The sequence below is a fragment of the Tenrec ecaudatus genome, chromosome 12 (assembly GCF_050624435.1).
Source record: "Tenrec ecaudatus isolate mTenEca1 chromosome 12, mTenEca1.hap1, whole genome shotgun sequence".
NCBI classification, from domain to species: domain Eukaryota; kingdom Metazoa; phylum Chordata; class Mammalia; order Afrosoricida; family Tenrecidae; genus Tenrec; species Tenrec ecaudatus.
In genome coordinates this window covers 70,362,927-70,386,859 of record NC_134541.1, presented here as the reverse complement: position 1 = coordinate 70,386,859, position 23,933 = coordinate 70,362,927, and the positions used below count along the sequence as shown (strand labels likewise).

General features: G+C 48.6%; 2 protein-coding genes across 2 annotated transcripts in view; one reads left to right on the top strand and one right to left on the bottom strand.

The window, feature by feature from the left end:
* ROBO3 (roundabout guidance receptor 3) overlaps positions 1-7,544 on the top strand; it is a 30,792-nt gene extending 23,248 nt beyond the window's left edge. The window contains exons 14-28 of the mRNA XM_075527903.1: positions 21-246; positions 459-580; positions 1,555-1,726; positions 1,891-2,076; positions 2,632-2,655; positions 2,736-2,778; positions 2,955-3,097; positions 3,416-3,610; positions 3,750-3,891; positions 4,020-4,232; positions 4,585-4,733; positions 4,881-4,985; positions 5,209-5,370; positions 5,840-6,023; positions 7,268-7,544. Coding sequence (XP_075384018.1) covers positions 21-246; positions 459-580; positions 1,555-1,726; positions 1,891-2,076; positions 2,632-2,655; positions 2,736-2,778; positions 2,955-3,097; positions 3,416-3,610; positions 3,750-3,891; positions 4,020-4,232; positions 4,585-4,733; positions 4,881-4,985; positions 5,209-5,370; positions 5,840-6,023; positions 7,268-7,286 — 2,085 coding nt within the window. The 3' untranslated portion in view covers positions 7,287-7,544. The remainder of the gene's footprint in view (positions 1-20; positions 247-458; positions 581-1,554; positions 1,727-1,890; positions 2,077-2,631; positions 2,656-2,735; positions 2,779-2,954; positions 3,098-3,415; positions 3,611-3,749; positions 3,892-4,019; positions 4,233-4,584; positions 4,734-4,880; positions 4,986-5,208; positions 5,371-5,839; positions 6,024-7,267) is intronic.
* Positions 7,545-9,682: 2,138 nt separating this feature from the next.
* On the bottom strand, positions 9,683-23,061 carry ROBO4 (roundabout guidance receptor 4). Its single transcript, XM_075528000.1, has 15 exons — positions 22,924-23,061; positions 22,634-22,754; positions 20,544-20,671; positions 20,214-20,442; positions 19,829-19,941; positions 18,458-18,626; positions 18,133-18,309; positions 17,965-18,007; positions 16,562-16,698; positions 14,900-15,163; positions 13,680-13,787; positions 13,360-13,495; positions 12,955-13,194; positions 12,447-12,802; positions 9,683-9,876 (listed from the first exon to the last, which is right to left on the bottom strand). The coding sequence occupies exons 1-15, from the start codon at positions 23,044-23,046 to the stop codon at positions 9,689-9,691; spliced, it is 2,532 nt and encodes an 843-aa protein (XP_075384115.1). The 5' UTR covers positions 23,047-23,061; the 3' UTR covers positions 9,683-9,688.
* Positions 23,062-23,933: the final 872 nt, after the last annotated feature.

Genomic DNA, 23,933 nt, shown 5'->3' with positions numbered 1-23,933 from the left:
CTTTGTTGTATCTATTACAGGTGGATGGTCCAGTTCATCTGGTGCAAGGCTTCCGGGTGTCTTGGAGGATTGCAAGCCCTGATGAGGGAAGGTGGAAAGTGCTAGATCTAGTGTCCCCAAACCAGCAAAGTTCTGTGCTAAGAGGACTTCCCCCAGGGACCCAAATCCAGGTCAAGGTGCAAGCCCAAGGTCAGGAGGGGCTGGGGGCTGAAAGCCCCTTTGTGACCAGGAGCACTCCTGAGGAGGGTAAGGAGGGTCACAGAGCTGACTGGTGGACAAGAGGGAAGGGGAACAGGGGTGGGAAAAAGTGTACAAGGGGAGAACACAGTGATTGGGTGGGAAGGAGGGATGCCTTTCCATTCCCAAAGATGTTAACACTTGTAGAGGCAGAGTGGGGGCCTGAGAGAGCAGCTTGCAATGACTGTCTGTCCTTCTCATCATGCTCCATCCTGGCCCAGTCCCCAGTGGTCCCCCCCAGGGAGTGGCAGTGACCTTGGGGGGTGATGGCAATAGCAGTATCACTGTTTCCTGGGAACCTCCACTCTTCTCTCAGCAGAATGGGATCATCAAGGAATACCAGGTACAGAGTTTGAGAATGGACTGTGTGGGAGGACTGGGGAGAGGGCCCAGAGGCTGGATTAGGGTAGAGGGACCCTAGAGCTTATTTTGGGTCTGGGATTGAGGTTGGAGAGAGGTGAGAGGTTTCATAGTGGACTGAATTATGCCTAAGTGACAGTGTTAGGCAAACATTGGATTGCTAGCTGCAAGGTAAGTGGTTTAGACCCACCGAACACCTGGAGGGAGAAAGGATGCTATTTGAGCCATAAATACAGATGTACAGCCTGGAACCCTTATACAGGATTGCCACGTGTTAGAGTAAACTTGATAGCCATGGGTGGATATAAACTCCTCCTGAAGGAACCCTAGGAGCCCTGGTGGGGTAGTGGGTTGCCACTGATCCTTGGACAATTAACATCAAGGGCAGCAGTTCAAACCTACCAACTGCTCTTTAGGAGAAAGATGAGGCTTCCTGCACCCATAGAGATTTCCAGCTGCCTCAGAAACCCAGGGGGGCAGTTCTACTCTATCCTATGGGGTCACTATGAGTCAGAATTGACTCCATGGCAGTGTTTGGTTTTGGAAGGCACCCTGGTCGTACAATGTGGTTTACTGTTTGAACCCACAACAGCTATGATCCGGGTGAGAAAAAGTGGAAGTGTACTTGTGAAAAGGCTTCCAGAGCCTTGCAGACTCTGAGAGGCAGTCCTACTTGGTCCCGTGGGGTCATTGTGAGTTGGAATCCTCTGGGACAGCATGGTGACATGGCCACTTTTTTTTTTTTTTGGTGGTTGGGGAGGTGGTGCTGGTGACCTCCCTCTGGCAGCTCAAAGGACAGAATTTATCTAGTGACTCCCAGGAGAAAACCCAGTAATTTGTGCCATGGTAATGTCACTTAATTAAGGACAAGAACTCTCTACCATTAAGATTCTCGAGTTTTCCTGTGGAACCAAAAATCCCATTTCTGTTTCTCAGACTGGTTCTCTGCCTCCCCAGATCTGGTGTGTGGGCAACGAGAGCCGCCTCCACCTAAACCGGTCTGTGGCAGGCTGGGCACGCTCCGTTGTGCTCCGGGGACTGTTGCCCGGTTTCCTCTACCGGACACAAGTCGCAGCGGCCACCAGCGCTGGCGTGGGCGTGGCCAGTGCGCCCGTGTTGTTGCAGCTACGTGAGTCCCAAAGTGGGGGTGGTGGTGGTGGGGTGTGGAGAGCGGGTCTTGGCCCTGCTGGGGCGGGCTCCTGGGGTGGCTGTGCCGGAGGAGGCAGGAGACAGCCCTGTGCCAGTTCCTGACTTTCCAAGCGCCTCCTCCACGCCCTTTTCTGACCCCCACAGCATCCTCGTCAGAACCGGAACCCGGGCTCGAGGTGGGCTCCGGGCTGAGCGAGCAGCTGGCCACGATGCTGCAGAAGCCGGCCTTCCTCGCGGGCAGCGGCGCCGCCTGCGGGGCGTTGCTTCTGGGGCTCGGCGTCGCCTACTACCGGCGCCAGAAGCAGCGCAAGGAGCTCAGCCACTACACGGGTGAGAGCTGGCCCTGGGGGCACGGGCGGGCCTCGGCCAGGTGGCCGTGGGCCGAGCTCGGCGCCCCCTCCGGAGGGGCTCAAGGTTTGCCCCTAGAGCACCCCAGGAGAAAGCAGCCCATGCAGCTCACTTCTAGTAGAGGAGTCAGTCAGGTCCAGCCACTTCCCTAGGAGGGACGGGTGTGGGGGGTGGGGGTGGGGTGGGGCGGGCGGGGGGGGGGGCGGGCAGTGAGATCCCAGGCTCCCTGGGCCTTGCCTTAAGAGACAGAGTGGAAGGGCAGCGCCTAAGAAAGGGGAGGGTGACCTGAGCTCCGCTCCTCTGGAGAGTCTGAGGTTGCTGAGCTCAGGGGATCTCAATTTTGCCTACACATTGGAGTCTGCTTTAGGAAAAGAATGAAGCCTGAGTCTCAACCCCAGAATTTCGGATACAATGGGTTCAGGGTGCGCTCTGGGGGGTGGCATAGGACCAGGGCTAAGGAGCGGACAAGAATATAGGTATTTCTGACCCATCTCCCGTTTCCCCCTCTTCTTTCCCCCACATATTCTTTTTTTAAAGCCTCCTTTGCCTACACACCTGCAGGTAAGCCTTCCCTGCCCAGTAGGGTTCAGACCCCCAAGTGTGGACTTTTTCTCACCTGGCCCTCTCATTATCTTCCCCAGGGCCCTTCCCACGCTCAGAAGGCCTCTCTGGAGCCAGTTCCAGGTAATTTTCTAAATCCACTCACCCAGGGAAAATCCTCTCCAGGCCTCTTTTGCTTGTCCCATGCCAACCGCCTCTCACCTTTCACCCCAAACACTTCTATTACTGTCCTACTACTACCGTACTTTTTCTAGCCTCTTCAGGATCCCCACACCCCAAATTCACATGCTCTCCCTTAGGCCACCCATGGGCCTTGGCCCTGTCCCGTACCCATGGCTGGCAGACTCTTGGCGGCCCCCCCCATCCCAAAGCTCGTCAGCTCAGGAAGCCAGGGGAAGCTGCTGCCCCAGTCGTCCTGATCCAGATGACAGATACTACAATGGTGAGGAGTTTTCATTCCCGCGGGGCACGCCTGCCCCCCAGTACCTTTCTCTTCTTTCAATCTTCTGGGGCAAATTGAAGGGAACAGAGGAGGCCAGTTTCCCTGAAGTTGGTCAGTCCTTGGGGAGGTTGTGAATCTGGGGAGCCCCTCTCAGTCCTGACACCTGTGAATTCCCTGGTTTGGCCTATCATGTTTGGGGTGAGGAAAGAAATTGAGCCAGTGGCACCTCCTTTCCCCCCTCCAATCTTCTGTTGCTCTTTTTCTTCCATCACGGGTCCCTGCTTCTTTTCCCTGGGCCTGCTTCTTTCTACTCCACAGAAGCAGGGATCTCCCTCTACTTGGCTCAGACATCCCGGGGCCCTACTGCTCCTGGCGAGGCCCCTACCTACAGCACCATTGATACAGCTGGGGAGGAGCTTCAGACCTTTCATGGGGGCTTCCCCCCACAGCCCTCAGGAGATTCAGGCACCTGGAGCCAGTATGCTCCTCCAGAATGGATCCAGGGGGATAGTGGTATGTCTCTAATCCCTAACTCCACACTGTAGCCCTGACTATAAACATTAACACCCCCAACCCCTAATTCTCTCCTCTGAACATGTGGTCCTACCTCTGGGTCTTTCCTTCATGTATGCCCTTAATCCGTTCTCCTCAGCATCCAGGGGAGGCAATGTGAAGCTTCTAGGAAAACCTGTGCAAATGCCTTCTCTGAACTGGCCAGAAGCCCTACCCCCGCCTCCCCCTGCCTGCGAACTGAGCTACCTAGAAGGCCCCGAGGACGTGAAGCAGGAGGACAGGTACAATTGCATCTGCCTGTAGATGCGCCCTACACACTTGGGACCTGCCCTCTTCTCAGGAGAGGAAGGAAGGGGGCAGCAGGAAGGCTGAAGGCAAGACACAGAAGCTACCACCTTTTTGCCCTCAGCTTAGAACCTAAAGACTGGTGCCCGCCTATGCCGGAGAGAAACAATGTGGAAGAGTCTAGCTCCAATGGAGGGTGCCTGGTCACCTTGTTCAGAGGCGAAATCCCCTCTCCCACCCCCTCCTATGGACAGCAGTCCACAGCCACTCTTACCCCTTCACCTCCTGACCCTCCCCAGCCACCCACTGACATTCCCTGTTTCCATCAGATGCCCAGGTAGGGAAGTATGTAGTACTTTACACATTATAAGCACTTAGTACATAGCTGTTCAGTGGATGATTGGATGGTGGGGGTGGGAGGGTGAATCTAGGGAATAGAAGTCTCAAGGTTGGGTCAGGTGGATGTGAGGTTTGGGGAGGGACGTGGGGTCTGGCAAGGTCTCTGTCCCTCTCTGCAAGCATTCTGAAACATTCCAAAGACATCATGCTCTGCAGGTCGAATTCGCTTGGGAGCCCTTGTAGGGGAGGGGCTGCATCTTGTGTACTGAGTGTCTAACAATGTGGGAATCATAGTAGGTACTTAGTGTTTGTCAAGTGAAAAAATGCAGAGAGGCCTCATATCATTGCAGGAGGGTACCCCTGGGGCCAAGTTCTTCTCTCAGTGCATCCCAATCCACTCTGAGTAGCCATGAAGGGCTTGCTGGCCTGGTTGCTGCCCCTACAGGCTCCCATTACCTCAACCCCAGCCCTGCCCCTAGTTCAGCCCGCAGTGCCCCAGGTGAGTACGTGGAACTCTCGACTGCCACTTCTTTGTATGCCCCCGGCTTCGATTATTCTTTTCCCAAGCTTGCTTCCCATTCACCCTGAAGTTCCTTTCTTGGGTCTCTCCCTTCCCTGCTTTTCTTTCCATCCCCTGATGTTACAGGAAGAACCCGCCCTGGGGAGATGACTCCTCCACTTCAAGGACCCCGGGCCCGATTCCGGAAGAAACCCAAGGCTCTTCCCTATAGGCGGGAACAGAGTCCGGGAGGTGAGGTGGCCATCATTTGGGGAGGTGGTGGCAGTCAGTAGTGGGGCCAGGCAGGAAACCAAGAGTAAGATCTTGAGGCTGGAGCCAGGGGACAGGTAAGCCACACCTTAGACTATTCATTTGCAGCCTGATGTTGCCTAGGGATGGGGGTGGTGGTGGTGGTGGCAGTGGTGAAATTGTTATCAGGAGTAGGAAACTCTGCTGAAGACTGGTCTCCTTTTAGACTTGCCTCCCCCACCTCTGCCACCACCAGAAGAACGAGCCAGCTGGGATTTGGGGCTGAGAGCAGCAGACAGCAGCTCTTCATTGGAGCAGAAACACAGTAGAAAAGGGGGAGAGACCCAGGCTGTGCCCCTGGGGACCCAGGAGGGCCCTCACCCAGACAGTAAGTGGTTGGGCTCAGAGAGAGGGCCAGGGCTCTGCTACTCAAGAAGCTGTACTTGGGGACTAGAGATGGAGCCATTGATGGATTTTCTAATCCAGTTCACTCCTTGGGTCATGTTCATTCATTTGATCAACATCAGAGGCACACTTAGCATTCTAGCTTCCTCTGAGGAATATCTTGGAAATCCCCAAGGGAGTCCTTTTCCAGGACTAGAAGTCCAGATGAGAGAACCATGACCTCTTGGTGCTCTGTCCCTATTTATACAAGGATCTCTCTGCTTGGAGATTGCCAACACAAGCATCTTTGAAGTCAAGACCATAGACTGTCACTCTGTTTCTCCTTGGTTTCTAGGATATGCCTGCTCTTAACTCTTCTCCAAGAGCTGGGATTGCGGCCAGGGTGGCAGGGTGGGCCACTTACCTTCTACTCCCTGCCTGGGCCCAGCTCTCTACTCTCTGCTCCTCTGCAGCAGAAGAGTCCTGGGCCCCCTACAGCAGACTGAGCTTCCTGTGCCGAGGCCAGGGCACCAGCACCTGTTCGACAGCTGGCAGCAACTCCTCTCGAGGCTCTAGCAGCTCTCGAGGCTCCCGGGGCCACGGACGGAGCCGGAGAGCCAGAGCTAGAACCAAAGGCCAGGATCCAAGCATCAAGCGGTATGAGCTAGGGATCTCCAAAAAAAAATTATTGGGTCAAGAAGTGACTGAAAATAGGAAAAGGGGCTTGCAGAGGAAGTGCCAAAAGCAGTGGACCAAGTGAATGAGGGTGAGGTAAGGAATCTGGAGAATTGTGAGTAGTGAGAGCAAAATGGCACATAATAGAAGATTCTGGACTTCTCCCAGATGCCTCGGTAGTGCAAACAGTTACTATTCCTGCATGCTACCTGAAAGGTGAGTGTCTACCCAGAGGCTCCTAGGAAGAAAGGACTGGTAATCTATTTCTAAAAAAAGCAGCCACTGAAAAGCCATTGGATTCAGGGTTTCATGGGACGTACCAGTTACTTGGTCTAATATCAATTTTAATGTTTCTGTTTGCCCTAGTAGTTTATTGGAATCTCAAAAGGTCCTAGTTACCTGGGGTCTTAAAAAGTACAGCCATTAGTCTCTGTTGAACTGGAGCTACAGATGGAGAGTCTGGGAGAGAAGGAGGTTATGGAACGTGTGGTTGATTGGTTCCATGAATAACCGCCTCTTTTGCCATGACATCAGAACTTGGTGGTATCTGGCTACCATTGTTGAACATTTTGAACAAAGATTCTATAGAAGAATCTTTTATCAAAAGGAGTAAATGCAGAACAGAATTTCAAATTTCCACGTATTCTAGACTTCCTGAAATCATGATGGTTGGTTAAGCCCCCAAATCTATTGGCCTGATATGATCTGTGAACCTTAAATAATAATTATAAAGTTCCCTGATTTCTTCTTAAAATCTAATAATCATTTAGCTGAATTAAGAAAAAGAAATGTCCACCTTCAGCATTATGTCCTTTTCAGAACTATGTAGATGGGGTCAAAGTGACAGAAGCAACTTAGAAGATTCGATGGGAACTGTAAGGAGCAGTGGATTTATGTTAATGGGCTGAACACTGAGAAAGGAGCGTGAGAACTCGAAGACTGTAATCAGTGCTTTGAAATGAAACATGTAGAAAGTCTTGAATCGGTGTATGTTCACAAGAACAAGATAAGAAGTTAAAACATAATCCTATGGAGAACAGTTCTATGCTTACACACTTGGAGTCACCATGAGTTGGAATGAACTTGATGGCAACTGGTCCTGGTCCTGGGCTTCCCACAGAATGGGCCCCGGAGAAAGGCGGAAGTGAAAAGAGACATGTAACCTGTTTGCCTTGGACCAGGGCTTGACTCTCTTCTTTTTCATTGTCCCTTCTCTGTCTCTCTAGGAACCAAGATGATTCTTGATGAAGCAATGAGAATACAAGGAGACCCTTGAGGAAAGGGTTGTCCCTGGTTCTGGGCCCTGTAAGGGAGCCCTTCACCTTGGTAAACATGGCTGTGAGCCAAGAGGAGTAAGGAAAGGTCCCTTTTCTCTCTTGGCAATGATGCATGGGGTTTCTTGGGATGACTGAGGAACATGCTTAGAAGCCAGAGAACATAGTTCTTCCCTTTTTATTGCTTTCTAACTAATGCCCAATTGTTAAAAAAAAGACAATAAAAATAATCTGATCAGAGCTCCAAACCACGTTTGTCTGGTTTTGTTCAGGAAGTTGGGAAGAAGGGGATTGTGTGGTCCCACAGATTGACACCCACTCTACTTCCTTAAGGAGCTGATGCCTGGGATCTCTAAGTACAGTCCTACGGATTTTCCAAATAGCCAATAATTAGATATTTATCCCAACTCAGCGTCCTGTCTGGGGGTAGATTGACTCTCCTGGATATATCCTTGACTATAATAATCGTTTTGGCAAGAAAGGAAGAGCAGGCTTTTCCAGACAGCTTGACACCTTCACCAGGAGCCCCCGTGGTGATGTGGTATAAGCAGTGGGCTGCTAACCACAATGTCAGGGGTTCAAGTCTGCCAGCTGATTTGAGGGAGAAAGATGAGGCTGTCTGCTCCTGTCAGCTTGGAAACTATAGTTGATTCCATGGCAGTGTTCCTCCCTGGGAACCGTCAGAAAGCCTCTAGGTTTGTGATGTTAGCCCCTTAACACCCCAGCCACCTGCAGCCACACACCCAGGTTTGCTTCCTCCGTTTGCTCTACCCCCTGGCCAGTGGCAGTAGCACAGGCTCTCTGACCTTTCTTTGTACATCTCCCCATCCTAGGTATAGCAAATGCGGGGGAAATACTTTCCAAAGCAACTTCCCCAAGAAATTAAAAGAAACCTGAAGTCAAGAACAAAGGAAAAGCAGAGCCAATCAGAGCAGATATGTGTATCTGGAACAAAGAATGAGATTATGAAATCCAGTCTCCAACTGACCTGGCTAAAAGAGCACCCTCATTCTCGCCATCCCCCGGCACCTCAGATCATTCATTAACTCAGAAGCACTTCCACATACTTTCTAGCTTTGTGGAGTTAGCACTCCTTTTTGGAGCCTGCTTCTGAATTCGCCTTGCTAAAGATGTTTCCCTGCGGCCCTGGTTATGCTCTGCAGAATTTCCCCCTTGATCTGTAGATTTGGCCCCATCTTTCCCTTCCTTCCCTCCAGCAGCATTCTATGACTCTGTACCCGGGAAGTCCTCTCCACAGCCCATGTTTCTGTTTCATTCTCCTCTCTAAAGGGTGTTCGCTAGTTAGCCATTAAAGGCGAGTCTACCTTTTCATGGGGATTCGCTACTTTGTCTATCCCAAGAAAACATGTTTTGGGAGGGAGGCTGCTGGGAACCTCTAAAAGCCCTAGTTACCTTCCCAGGATAATTTGCCAGCACCAGCAGACCCTGAACATCTTCCCCCATTCCCTTTCCTCGAGTGTGCTTAAAATCTGAGGGGAGCATGTAGTTCTCTCAAGTGCTTCGAGAAAGTCAATGATTCTTGATTCTAACTCCAGTTACCTCTTCCCCTGTCCTTAGTTACCCTTCCCAAAATGGTGTGCCAGGGAAGCACCTCACAGAACTCAAGCCATCAGCTTCACAGTGTCAAAGAGCTCAAGGTCATAGTTAAACATTACCAAGAGGATGCCTTGGTTCCGTGTTTGTGCATCTCCCTTCTACAGCTTCCTTCCCAGAGCCAGTCTTAAACCCTTGTCGTGGCAGTTGGTGTGGTTGGAGAGAGTGTTGAGGGTTCCCACTGTAGGAGTGGTCACAGAAAGGCTGAGGGGGGAGATGCTCTGAGAAGCTCCTTTCTCCACAGCCCACTCCATGAGACCCAGTCACTGTTGTCCTCCAGGAAGACAGTGCTGACCCTGACCCATTCCCAAACAAGTAGGGTGATTAGGGGAAAGACCTAAGTGTTAGGCCAAAATATCTGGATGGAGCAGAGGCGGGGAAAAGCAAGTGAGTAGAGATTACTTTTTTTTCTCCCGGGACTCTAGGTCTGCTTTGCTCTAATTTTATTTTGCTTTCTCTTGTTTTCACAATTCCTGAGGGTGGAAAGGGAGACCCCAAATTTCAGAAATGAGACTCAAAGTCTACAACCCAATCTTGTAGGCTGGCAGGAAAGTGGTTTCTGATGTGCTGCGTGGCAGTCTCGGTCCGCTGTTCATCAGGAGCCTAGAGGAGAAATTCAAGAAGAATAGTCTCATCACCTGTCTCATTATCTTTCCTGCCAGATCCCAGGCTCACTTGTGGCTTCACTTTGAACCCTTCCTGTCAGGTTCACTACATCAGCCAGGCTGATAAACACTCACCTCCAGCCTTGGGTGTAGGTTAGCCAAGCTGATTTTTCTGGAAAGATACTTGGGATGTAAGGGGCCATGAAGGAAGCCCCCTTCCCAACTGTTGAATGTGGTTGTTCTCCATGTCTTCCAAGCAGTTTGACCTCCATTCCCACATGGGTAGCGATAAGCTTGAGGTCAGGAACAGATCATCCCAGGGGGAAGGAGACGATGTGGCATCTATCAGAGAAAGTAGAAGTATCTGTGGGGGTAGGCCTTTAGCCACAAGGGGTTCGCTTAGGGCAGCTAAATTATGTCACACACTGTCCTAAAGCTAGCCTAGGGACAACTCAACCATCAATCCCAGTGGGCTAGGACTTAGTGGCTCCAACATAAGTCAAAAGATGGTCCACTGGCCTATTTAGAGTCAAAAGCCTTCACTGCTTCAGCTCAGTTCTAGCCTTCCGGAACACTCCTTTTATCCCTCCTCTATTGACCTGTTTGTTTTAAATAATCCTTATTAAGGTTTACTATAAACCTAGTCATTTTTCTTATGTTCAAAGAGTGGAATTAAGGTTAATGAGATTGGCATGGAAATCTGATGAGGTACGTGCTGAAGGGAACACAGAACCAGCACAGAATGAAGCCCCGAGCCACATTCTGCTGACATGGACATAGTGACTTCCTTCTGTTAGACAGATGAGAACATGCGTCCACTCCACACCTCAGCCACTGACGTGACAGGAAGAGGGGTTTGAAAATACAGCAGAGTTCAGAGAATGATGAGGGCCGCGAATGTGCAAATGTGCTTTACCTTATTGATGTATGTACGGATTGTGATGAATTGTATGAGCCCCAATGAAATTATTTTTAAAAAGAAAAGAAAAAATGCTATAAATAGGTAATTTATCAGAGAAAACCCTGATTGACTTGCAAATATGGTTTCTCAACATGTTGTATAGAAGGATGTTTGTATGAATATGGAAAGGATGCTCAGACTCATATAGTCACTGGGCTGGTGAAAACGAAAAACAATCCTGACATCAATAGCTAGTAAATGGGAGGGAAAAGCACTAACATTGTTGGTAGAAATGTAAACTGTTAGAATATTTCTGGAATGGAACCTTACAATATCCATGAAATTAAAGAATACAAAAGTCAAAAAAAAAAAAGAAAAGAAAATACAGCAGGTCAGAGAGAAAGTAGAATTTCCTAATATTTAAGAGTAATTTGAATTAGAGTAAATAGAAGAGCCTATCAAGATGGGGAAATAGATCTATATGCGGATATTTTTAGGTTTAGTATTAAGGTAGCAGATAGACATTGAACCTCTACTCAAGTACTCCCTCAATGCAAGAACACTTTGTTCTATTAAACTGGCATTCCATGATGCTCACCTTCCCTGATATGATCACTGAATACAAAGTGGGTGCATAAACAAATGTGAAGAAAGCTGATGGTGCACAGCTATCAAAAGATATAACATCTGGGGTCTTAAAGGCTTGAAGATAAACAAGCAGCAATCTAGCTGAGAAGCAACAAAGCCCACATGGAAGACGCACACCAGCCTGTGTGATCACGAGGTATAGATTGGATCAGGTATCAGGCATCAAAGACCCAGACCAAAAAATCATGTCATTGTGAATGAGGGGGAGTGCAGAGTGGAGATTCAAAGCCCACCTGTAGGCAACTGTACATCGCCTTACAGAAGGGTCTCGGGAAGGAGACAAGCCAGTCAGGGTGCAAGATAGAACTGATGAAACATACAACTTTCCTCTAGTTCTTCAATGCTTCCTCCCCACCCCACTATCATGACCCCAATTCTACCTTACGAATCTGACTAGACCAGAGCATGTACACAGGTACATGTAAGAGCTGGAGACACAAGGAATCCAGGTCACAGAAACACCTGAGAGTAGCCATACCAGGAGGGGAAGGGGACGGTGGAGAAAGAAAGAACAGATCACAATAATCTAGTACACCATCCTCCCAGAGGGATGGACAACAGAAAAGTGGGTAAAGGGAGACATTGGTCAGTGTAAGACCTGAAAACAAAAAATCTATAATTTATCAAGGGTTCATGAGGGAGGGTGGGAGAGGGAGGGGGAAAATGAACTGATAACAAGGACTCAAGTAGGAAGAAATTGTTTTGAAAATGATGGTGGCAACAAATGTACAAATGTGCTTGGATAAATGGAATGTTGCATTGTGATAAGAGTTGTATGAGCCCCCAATAAAATGATTTTTTTAAAAAGTCTGTCGAAGAAACTTTCCTGGGAGGGCCAGAGGAGAGTCTACAATGGTTACCTCAAGATTTTAGAACATTTTGTCCTTGTTCTTGTGGGTGATCTTGAGCAAATTAACTATCTGCTTTATAGTAAAGAAACTTTGGTGGTACAGTGTACTCTATGATGAGCTGTTAACTACAAGGTTGGTGGTTCAAACTCACCAACTGCTTCTTGGAAAAGAGATGAGGCTTTCTGTTCCCATCAAGATTTACAAGCTGGAAACCCGTCAGGCGGTTCTACTCTGTTCTGGAGCATCATTGTGAGTTTGGATCAACCCAATGGCAGTGAGCGAGACAGAGTTTCTTCATTTAGACAAGAGGGATAAGCATGTTTCCATGTGGAGTTATTAATATTAAATATATGTAAAACACATCACAGTGGCTGGACCACAATAATGATCTATAGAGATAGTAACGATGAAGAGCTTTAACTCTTGTTTCGGGAGAAGGGAGAGTTTTCTTGGAGTTGCATTTACTTTGAGGGCTGGGAGGTGAGAAGTGAGATCGGGGTGACTTTGCATACCAGTGAAAACACAGTCTGCCTCCTTGGATTCCAGACCAAAGCCAAAGTTGTCCACAGCCACTGCTAGAGCACGGGCAAAGTGGGCATCTGCCAGGACGGAGCCATCAGAAGAGCTGATGATGCTGGCTCTTGTGCTGGGGGCATTGTCCTCAGAGGCTGAGCCCCAGCCATTGGCCAAAGAACCCTCACTGGGGGTAGGAGTGGGACAGGGCCGAGGTGGGCACAGCAGGCTACCCACATGGAACCCTACCCCTCCAGCACTTCCCATGTCTGCTAGCTCCGTGGCTGTTGGGACACTTATGTACCCATAGGTGATGGGGGGTGAAGGAGCTCTTGGCACAGGCGACACACTATTCCTAGGAAGAGGCAAATGGGAGACAGAAAATTGGTTAAGGTCAGGTAAGGTGGGGAGTAGCAGAAGTACTCTAATTAAGGAAGGGTGATATGGGGCCAAATAAACATAAGCTCTCTAGTATATTTATTTTGGGATATCCCTCAGGCTACTCACCTGGGGGTCTCTTCACCTTCACTGAGCTCCAAGCACAGGGCCACCTCCTCAGGGGTCAATACACTGTCCTGATCTTCTCCCAGTGATGAAAGTGAAGAGCTGGACAAGCGACTTGAAGCTGGGCTGGGACCAGAGAGGGATGAGGCCCCAGGGCTGGAAAGGCTGGGAGGATTTGAGGGGATGGTGATGGGGACTGCTGGCAATGAGATGTGAGAAGAAGCTTGGGGTTCCACCAAATGCCTGATTGGGTAAGAAAGTGATGAAAGTGGTTAGTGTAGTCTTGGAGTATCCTACCTAACCCTCTCCCAGCTCCTGTATAGCCCCATAAGCCCCAACCGCAACTCCTGTCTAATTCAATAAACATCACCCCCACATCATTGCTCATTGATCTTGGTGCCCTCTTACTGGGTCTGTTGACTCTGAGTTCCAAGAAGAGAAGATGATGCACTGATGAGAGGAGGAGTAGCCTCTGGAGCCTTCAAGGAGCTGAGGAGCTGGGGTCTCAGGGCTTGGCAGGCAACTATATCTTGGGACACAACACCTGAAGTATAACAGCCTAGACATGAGGCTGGCAGAGCCATGACAGCCCCAGGCCCTGCCCACCCAGATCAACTACCCAGCCTGAACTTTCTCAGGAATAGGAGAAACCAAGTACATGGCTGGAGCTGGAGGGTTTCTGTACCCCACATTACCCCTTTTCATCCCTCTCAGGTTTTATCTCTCACCTGGACTTGGAGAATGCTTCATAGAGCCTCTGTCTCCTAACTCCCAGGCCCAGAGTTCCATTGCATGGCTGGTGCGGAGCAGTGGAGAGCTATTGGCCTGGTGCAATTCTGCAAAAAGAAAGAGTTGGTGGTGGGGAACAAGTCAGGTGGCCCTTTCTCAACTATTAATTCCCTTAGCCTTGTTACCAAATTAAGCCTGTGGAACCCTGAGCCCAGAGAAAAGAAAACTTCCTTCCATCCCTTTCACCTCTGTCCATGTTCATTCAAGTAGTTGTAATTGAATAGGAAAAGCGTTTGACTTATAATTAAAAGACCTGCATTCACAGCCATAAAACGTGCTACATAAGCTATGTGACCTCAGATAAGGCCATGAGCACTTCTGAGCCTTTGATCATTGGTTAGTGGTCAGAACTTCTGACAGTTCCTGGTACCTAATGTTGATGTTAGGTGTTGTTGAGTCCATTCCAACTCGTAGCATCCCTGTGAACAGCAAAATGCAATTGACCAGTCCTGTACCATCTTCCCAATTGTTATGCTCACTTGGATTTTCCAGAGAACAAATATAGAAGTCTCTGTTTACTTGGTAATTAATATATGCTAAGTGAATTACAGAGTGAGCCCAGGTGGTGTAGTGGTTATGTGTTGGGCTGCTAACTGTAAGGTCGGCAATTCTCAACCAGCAGCAGCTCCTCAGTAGCTGGCACCCTGAAGGCAGCAGAGAAATATGGCTCAGAAAGAACATCTGGGAGATGAGATGGAAGACAGCGCAAACCTCTACCTGGTGTGCAGGAGGCTGAGTTCACAGAGCCTTCATTGTAGTAGAGGCCACATCCTGCCAGGTTCTATATTACGTGTATGCTGGTCTGCCACTTTCATTAGACTGTGAACCCTTAGTGGGTAAGGGGTGTATCTGCTATTTCTGTGTCCCAGTTGCCTCATATATATGGTGCCTATTAATTGTTTGAGTTGAATTGGAATCAGAACCAGGACTTGCTACAGGTGCAGCCAACCTAAAAGAAGACCACAGTATAAAGCGAGCAGGAGCAGGCACACTTTTGGTGGAAGCCTTTGGTAGTAGGAGTAAGAGGCCCATGAAAATGAGGAAAGGAGATACAAGCCATGGATAGAATGCAACAGGTCAGGAGCATGTTTCCACTACATTTCCGTCCTTCATCACTCTACCACCAGCTTCATGCTCAGTCTGCCCTCCAGATCCTTACCCTGCTTCTCTTTGGTCTTCCAGGTCTTTGCAGGGGCCAGAGATAAGCGAGGAGAAGAGAGCTTCTGACAGCTGCAGAGACTATCTGAACTGGGCCAGGGGCTGGAAAGCTGGGCCAACTGGGCCGGGAGGCACCTGACCGCTGGGACCTTGGGAGTTGGCTGGTTTGGGGACCTGGAAGGCAGCTCAGCAATGAGGGACCCATAAAAAGTTCTTGTATCTGGAAGCAGAGGCACACCAGGACTTCGGGGGTCCCAGGAGATCACTGAGATGGAAATGACAAAAGAAACTATGGTGAGCATATCCCATCACACACACCACTGTCCCTCCTCCTTTAGTCATAATTTGAGAAGTCATATCCAGAGATAGATATATATATATATATACATATATATACATATATATATATAGAGAGAGAGATAGTGTGTGTGTGTGTGTGTGTGTGTGAGAGAGAGAGAGAGAGAGAGAGAGAGAGAGAGAGAGAGAGAGAGAGAGAGAAGAGAGAGTATTTAGCCAGAAGGAAAATTTTATCCACCAAAGATTCTCTACTCTCAGAAATATTTTGAATGTAAAGGATATGAAAAAGCTTTCATCCAGAAGTCTAACCTCATTAGACACCAGAACGTCATACAGGAGAGAAAACCCTACACATGGAAGGAATGTGGGAAAGCCGTCAATGGAAAAGCAAATCTCACTGAGCATGAGAAATTTTATATTGGAAAGAAACCCTATAAATGTAATGAATGTTAAACAATTTTCAGACAGAAGCAATACTTCATTAAACATTATAATATTCATATAAGAGGAAACCCCTATGAATGTAATAAATGTGTGAAAACCTTAAAAAAATTACAACTGGGTACCAGGCATACCTCAGGATGCACTGACCTGAACCACGGTTATTTTCAATCATGTCATATGCATGTGAAAACTGAACAATGATTAAGGAAGACCAGAAAATTGACGAATTTGAATTATGGTCTTGGCCAAGAATATTGAAAGTACCAGAAGGTTGCTATGATGCTGAACAGGTTTAGAGGAGCCTAGAAACTCAGAAGAAAGGCACTGTTGTCTACTTCTGAAAACCAGCTGGTGAAAATCATATTAATCACAACAGTCCAGTCTCATCGTACACAGGTTCATCGTAATTTGGGTACAAACTCAACAGCTGCTGACACCAGCCAGTTTTATAAATCAAAACAGAGGAATCACAGAAACAGAAGGCGGAGGCAGACTAGGTCTCAGAAACAGGAGGAACTAGTGAAAACAGAGTATTCTCCAGTGGAGTTCAGAGTTAGAGTAAACTTAGGAACAAATCATGGAGATTCAAATTCCCATTCTGATGATTACTGATTTGGGGGCTTTGACAAGTTAGTCATTCTGAACTTGCTTCCCAATGTGCAAAATTTGGAGAGAATTATACTTAGTCAAAATGTCATGATGATTAAATGAGACAACAAATAGAAGTAATACACATAACCAAGCAACCAGCCAACCTAACCAACAAACTTACTGCTGCCGACTCAATTCTGACTCCTAGAGACCCTATAAGAGGGAGTAGAAATTTCCCCTGTGGGTTTCTGAAACTGTCACTCTTTATGGGAGTAGAAAGCTTTGTCTTTTACTCTACCCTTAGGTCTTTGTTCTTCTGGAGTATACTCACAGGAGCGATGGCAATCTCGAGGGTCCTGGGAGTCGACTCCCAGACGGCTGTTGAGGCTACTGCTGCTGCTCAAGTCCCGAGAACCGGAGGTGCAACGCCAAGTGTCTGCCAGCCAGGGGGATTCACTGTGGTCCAACCTAGGGTAGAGGTGGGGTAGAGGGTGGGCAGGGAGAAATAGGAGTGAAGCAAGAACCCTACTTGGCCAAGATCTCCAGCTCAGAAAGTAGCAAAGGAGTTGAGGAGACATTCACAGACCTAAGACCTCTGACTTGGGGCCCCTAACTTAAATCTCCTTTCTCTCTTGGAGACAGTGAAAGTCAAAATTGCCAGAGCTTAAAAACAAAACAAAACAACAACAAATAAAAACACCTCACTGCTATTGGGTTCTTGTGGGGCTAGCAATACTCATGCTAATGTGCCTGCCTTTGCTTAGACTGAGAACTTCTGGCAGCTGAAGGTTGTTCTGAAGAAATGAATGGACAAAGCAACCAGATGGGAATCTCCCTCAAGGACAAAGGGAGTCCAAAAGGATTCATGGCAGGCCTAACAGAATTCAGAAGGGAAGAGCCAGCAAACCAAGAAAATCTCTTGAAAAATGACACCAGACAGCTTGGGACCTTAGTCTAGTCTGAGAAACCAGAAGTTGGACTCCAGTCAAGCGGTAGTCAATGGCTCAGTGTGTCAGCTGTGAAGTAGGGACTCAATGTACATCTGCTAAAATATGCAGACCTGGATATGTATCCTCCCAGAGGAAACCTAGCAAGGTCAAGAAGAAAGCAGGCAGGGCAGAAAGACCAAATGGCTAGTTAGTGTAAAACTCAGTCAGTGGAGAGGACAAAGGAGTGGTATCTTTCTTCGTATCTTCTCGCAGAACCCCATATTTGTTCTGACAGCCATGCATGGAAAAGAAGGCCCTGTTTGGGGGAAACACTGATGAAGAATCTATGGGGAAGGGGGAGAACCTCACTCCCTCTGCTGGAACTGTGAGTACATTAGTGAAGGCAAGATGATTCAATTGGTAGTATTTACTGATGGCAAAGCCAGACCCTGGATGGACAGAGAAAGCAAAAAATCAGGTATGGTCCTCCCCAGCTAGTCACCCTCCAGCCAGCAGAGGAGACAACAGAAGAGTGCACTCTGTGTCAGTGAGAAGGTGGCAACCAGAATGATGAATTGGGAATTCAGAAGGCCGCCCATCAGTGTGTAGCCTCAGACAAAGTAATGTGAGTTTATGCATGCATGATAGGAACATTAAAGAAGTTAATTAATGAGAGATTCGGCTACTAAGATCCCAAACGGAGTGACAGTAAGGGAGACTGGGTCTCTAGCTAATTCTTGGTCACAGCCCCACAGTCACTTAATCCTCCCTGCCCCCCCCAACACAGGACCCCCTTGTCTCTCACCTGTGTTTGAGGATGGCATCCTCACTGGTATACCGATAGAGACCTGGGAGAGGGCAGGAAGAAGGTTACATTCAAGGTCTCCATTACCTGGCCAGAGAGCTAACCTCTCTGCAACAGTGTGGCTGGACCCAGAAGATGCCTGACCACTTGGGTGTCCCCCTTTCTCACCTGGACCCAGGTGCACCCCAGATCGACACCTACGGTGGACACACACAGCAGTGCCCAGAAGCAGCAGCCACAGTATGACCCCTGCACTGGCAATGATCTCTGGCTGTCTCAGAATGGCCCTCAGCTGCTCCAGGGTCCGGGAACCACGGCCACTAGCAGCTTGCTCCAGAGCCTGTTCTGTATGGGGTTTACAGTTCAGAAGAGGATGCAGGTGAGACAATTGGGATGGAGTAGACAAGGGAAAGAGCTGGGTGAGTGAGGGTGGAAGCAAGGAGGGAATGAAGGTTGAGGGGTTATGGGATGGGCTAGTAGGCACTACCCTCACCTAAAAGGAGGCAGACAGGGCTGCTGGGCTCCCCAGCTCCAGCGCCAGTGACTGCAGCCACTTGCACACAATAGGAACCTGAAACTCTGGTGGCAATCTCCAGGTGGGTCTGTTCACCTGCTACAGTCCAGTTGGCTGAAGGCAACGAGGTATTTCCCAGGCTCCAGACCTAGGTACAAGCAGAGGTGAGCTGCTGTTTCCTGATAACATACCAGTCATTAGGTGTTTAATCTCTGAAACCTGACTCTGGGCACATGATTAGTCTGCTCTGCCATCCAAATGGGGACACCACCACATACCCTCACACACCCTATTTCCCTTCTCCCTCCAAAGCACGAGAGACCTCTCTCTAGCACTGACAGAAGAGGCACTCAAAAGTACTCTGCCCATTTGCCTTAGAACAAGCTTCTCCCCCTTCAGTGTGCTTCTGAACGAAGCATCTGGACCACTTGTTAAAATACAGGTTGCCAGGCCCTGTGCCTGAGTTCCTGATTGCAGTTTCCAGTCCAAGTTGTTTCCAGTCATCCATTTAATTCTCAACTCACCCCCATAATCAGAGAAGACAATTGTGATTGACAAGGTTCTCATGGGCTGTTTTTCAGAAGTTGGATCACCAGGCCTTTCTGACTAGACCATCTTGTCTGGCAGCTCTGATGCATAGCAGCACACAAGCCTCCGTGACAGACTGACAGACAGTGCATTAGGTGAATAGATTGTGAACCACCTCAGGTCTCTCTAATGGAAGGTGAGAATTCTACCATTGAACTACCAATGTTTCATCAGGCTTAGGATAAAGACCAAAAGTTGCCTTTCTAACAAGTGCCCAGCGATCCTAAGTGTTGTTGGGCTCAGAAACAATCTGAGCACCATGGCCTTAGAAGCTTAAAGTCAGACACAGTATGGCTTGGCTCTTGTGTCGTATACCTATGATCTTAGTCTCACTTCTTCTGCTGGTAAATTGGTAAGACAGCCCAGGCGGGGCTGGGAGATGAGCTGAGGTCATGTAGGTAAAGGAGGCAATCCCTGGAGGCAGTCAGTTCTTGCTTAACAAGTATGCTTCCTTTGCTTCTCAGTGCAACACTAGGCTGCTAACTGAGATTGATTGAGAGGTTGATGCTTCTAATCCACTAACAACCTAAGGGAGAAAGATGGGGCAGTCTGCATCCGTAAAGACAAAACTTTGGAAACCCTATGGGGCAGTTCTGTTCTGACCTATAAGGTTACTGTGAGTTAAAATCAACTTAATAGCAGTGGATTGAGGGGTTTGCTTCTCTCCAGAGGCCCTGTGGTTCTGTTTCTTATAGCCAGAGCAAGAGTATGGAGGCTCTCCTGGTCCCTCTAGGAAAGAGTGGGTCAGTTTGTGGGGAATACCTGGTAGCCACGGATGATGCCATTGTGGCTTTCCGCAGGGGGTGGGACCCAGTTCACAAGGACACTGCTATTGTTGAGCTTCAGCGTCACCTCCTGAGGAGGGGCACTGGGCACTGAAGGAGAGGAAAAGAGGACATCAAGGGTGAGGAGGAAAGGCTGTAGGGAAAAGACCTGGAATAGGGTCATAGAGCTGGAGTACCAAGGATCGGAACCCACACTTTACAGGAACAGAAGATCCTTGGATTTCTGCGTGCCCAGCCTGGGCAGAGGGAATCCAGGAGTAGGTCCTATTGCCCCCACCCTCTCCCTAGAATGGTGCATAAGAAAAGGCCAAAGGGTATGTTACTGGGTCATTTGGATATGGGGATGGCAGTCTGTCCCTGACCTTGTTCTGGTAGCCTCAGAAGTAGCACGTTGCTGTCAGGACCTTGAGCACGGCCAGAGGATGCTCTCACTTTAAACTCATAGTCGTGGCCCCAGAAGAGTCCCCCAAGCTCTGCATTCTGCCATCCAGCCAGCAGGACCTCTGCCCATGGAGCTGCCTGGCTTCCTGGGGCAGGCTGGGCCCTGAACAATGCTGTATAGGACTGAGCTGGGGCAGCAGGGCCACTCACCTGAGGAAGGATTCAAGAGCAAGGGCAAGGGGTCAGGAAGCGCCTAACCAGAATCTTCCTGAGTTTTACACTGACATACATTCGTGGGTGCCGGGTCTCACCTTCCAGCTGAGCCACACAGCAGGTCCAGGTTTCGGGTCCTTTGCAGGGTCAGGGTTCAGCAGAGTCACGTTTTCTAGCTGAATGCGCACAGCCAGCAGCTCTATGGGCTGTTTGTAGTCCTGGGGCTCTGTGAGGACATAAGACTAGAAATGCAGCTTACAGGCCAGAATGAAGGAATTGAGGAATAAGACATTTCCCCAGCCACAGAGAAGCCACGACATCGCAATTTCCCAGGTCCAGAGGACTCCTAAGGAGTCAGTAGTTAAGCGGTTGGCTGCTAACCAGAGGGTTGATGGTTCAAACGGACCAGCTGTTCAGCAGGAGGGAGAAGTTGTGGCAGTCTGCTTCATCAAGATTTATAGCCTTAGTCCACATGGAAGAAGCACACCAGCTTGCACGATCCAAAGATGACAATCACAAAATCCAAATATGACAAAGGGAAAAGTGTTAGAGCTTAACTTGTAAACACCCAATTTGTAAAAGTCTATGGAGGAACCCAAAACCCAGTTGCAGAGGGTCTAGTCAGATTCAGCCACTGGCAAATCCCTTCTAGCCACAGACAAGGGACTTGAGGAGCTTTACTATCAGACAAAGATTATAGTAAACTTGATTATGCTGGATCAAACTTGATAGTTGGTCAATTGACCTCCCTCTTGACCCAACCTGAATTTGTTCTAGGCGTAAGTATTTCTTGCTTGTTCCATGACAGATATTTCTTCCCTGGCTGTTTAAATATTGATGGTGGTCTTTTCTTTCTTAATCATTATTTTTATTTTAACCTTTACATTATTATTACTTTAACCAGGGGTCCTCAAACTTTTTAAACAGGGGGCCAGTTCACTGCCCCTCAGACCCGTTGGAGGGCTGGATTATAGTTTTAAAAATATGAATAAATTCCTATACACACACAAAAATTTTTTTAATTCCTATACACACAGCACATATCTTATTTTGAAGTAAAAAAAAAAAAAACCAAAATGGGGCAAAAACACACGGCAGGCTGGATAAATGCCCTTGGTGGGCCGCATGTGGCCCGCGGGCCGTAGTTTGAGGACCCTGATTAATCTTGCCTATTTATTTATTATTTCATTTTCTTTTTTGTTTCTGTCGGGTTTCCCAGTTTGTGAAGCACCCAAGAACTAGCTGCATTGCTATGAAACTGGTGCAATGGTCTATCAGGTATGTTGGGGCGGTGGGACCCAGGGAGGAGGAGGGGATTTGGGGAGCAAACAATGAAAGCAGGAGAGAACGCTAGAACTTATTGTGATTATACAACTTATTTTAAAAGGAATTTCACCATGGATGGGTATGACATGTGAATACTAGATCAAGAAAACCATGAGAAAAAGAAAAAACCAAACTTGACCAGTGGTTCCATATAAAGGGGAAAGAGTCCTTGTGTAGTGGGCATTGGGTTTAAGTCACTAATCTGGAAAAGGATATCAATAATATTTGTACAACATGAAGAGCATAACCAATGGCACTGAATTATACAAGCAGATGTTGTGGAACTGGAGAATGTTCAGGTGTGTATATTTTTGCCACAATTAGAAAAAAATTACATGAATACCAATGACTACAAGGAGAAGAAAAAGTTCTAGAATTGAATATGGTAATAATTATACAACTCTTCTTGATATGATTGAATTCTTGAGATATATGACATGTGGATGAAATGCTAATGTCATTTAAAAAACATGTACAGCCTTGGAACCCTATAGAGTAGTTCTGTTTAACGGTGACAGGTTCTGTTTCGTTTTAGGCAACTCCTAGTACTTATGTGGTAGGCTACGATCCTCATGCTCATAACCACCAGCTACTCCACAAGAGAAAGACAGGACCATTGGAAACAGCTGTAACTGGTAAATGCTTACAGTCTGGGAAACTCACAGGGGCAGGTCTACCTGTCCCAGAGGATTGTTATGAGTTGGCATCAACTCAATGGCAGTGCGTGAGTGAGTGATGTCTATTCTAGAAAGGAAAACCGCCTATTCAATGCCCCTGCCCCCCAACTTGGGTCCAGCCAACACCAGACCACACCAATAAATACCCCAACTTGACTCTGACTTTAGATGGCTCCTACTCTTACCTTGAACAGACAACCTGGCTGCTCGGCTCTCCCGCTGCCCAGCATTGTTGGTGGCCACACACATGTAGGTCCCCGAGTCACTTTTCTCGGCTTTGGTCACCAGCAGGGACCCCTTGGACACCTGTCAGGGTCAGAGACAGTGTGATGCCTCCCATGTACATAGGAGCTCACTGCCACTCTTTCTCTCATTTTGCCTGAGGAGATGTGGCTGGAGGCATAATATTAGTCATTTAGAGCATGCCCTGCTAAGCCCACGGCAAAATGAAGCATTGAGATGTGACTACACTCACCATTTGCCGGCCTGGCTGTAGGGTTAAGGATTTCCCATCCTTCCACCACGTGACTGTGGGCTCTGGGAGGCCCCAGGGTGGCTCACACTCCAGAATAACCTGCTTGCCCACCATGGCCACCATGTCCTGAGGCTGGACCTGAAAATCCTCCTGAAGGACTGTGGGGTGGATGGAGGATAGAAGAAGAGGTCTAATCTCACCCATCTCCCACCATCACCACCACCACCCATACACTCTGCTTTACCTCTTTGCCGCTTGCGTTTACTCTTCAGAGACCCACAACTCAGGTCTCCCCAAAAGAGCCATTTCAACCCAGACCTCCCTTCACGGGCATCTTCTTACACGCTTTCCTCACCTCAGACACCCCACCCTTCACTGCCCTCTTACACTCTCACCAGCCACAGACAGCCGAGCACCTCGGCTAACTGCTGTGCCCAGATGGTTGCTGGCCTCACAGGTGTAGACACCCAGGTTTGTCTGGTCATTCGAGGCATGTCCCCGCACAGGGGGTCCCATCAGCAGGAGAGTCCCATCAGGAAGGAGGTGGTGTAGTTCCGGGGAGGTCATGCTCAGAGGCTGTCCATTCAACAGCCAACGGATAGTGGGCGGTGGCTGGCCTGAGGCACGGCAGTTCATCTTGGCAGGACCAGGGCCCTGGAGCAGCTGGTCCTGGGGGTGGATGATGATTTGGGGTGGGGAGTCCTGAGCCATGCTTCCTGCCAGGGAAAGAACAGAAGAGCCCTATTTGACTCCCCTAAACCAAAACTAGCCCAAGGTCTTCAAGTTAATTCGGACTCAGAGTGACCTGCTAGGACAGAGTAGAACTGCCGCATAGGTTTTCCAAGGCTGTAAGTCTTTGTGGAAGGAGGCTCCCACATCAGACTCCGGTGGAGCTGCTGGTGAATTTGAATTGCCAAGCTTTGGGTACTAGCCTAGTACTTGACTCACCAAATCACCAGGGTGCTAAATGCCGGCACATTATGCGCCTGATCTCTCCCTCACCCCCTCCC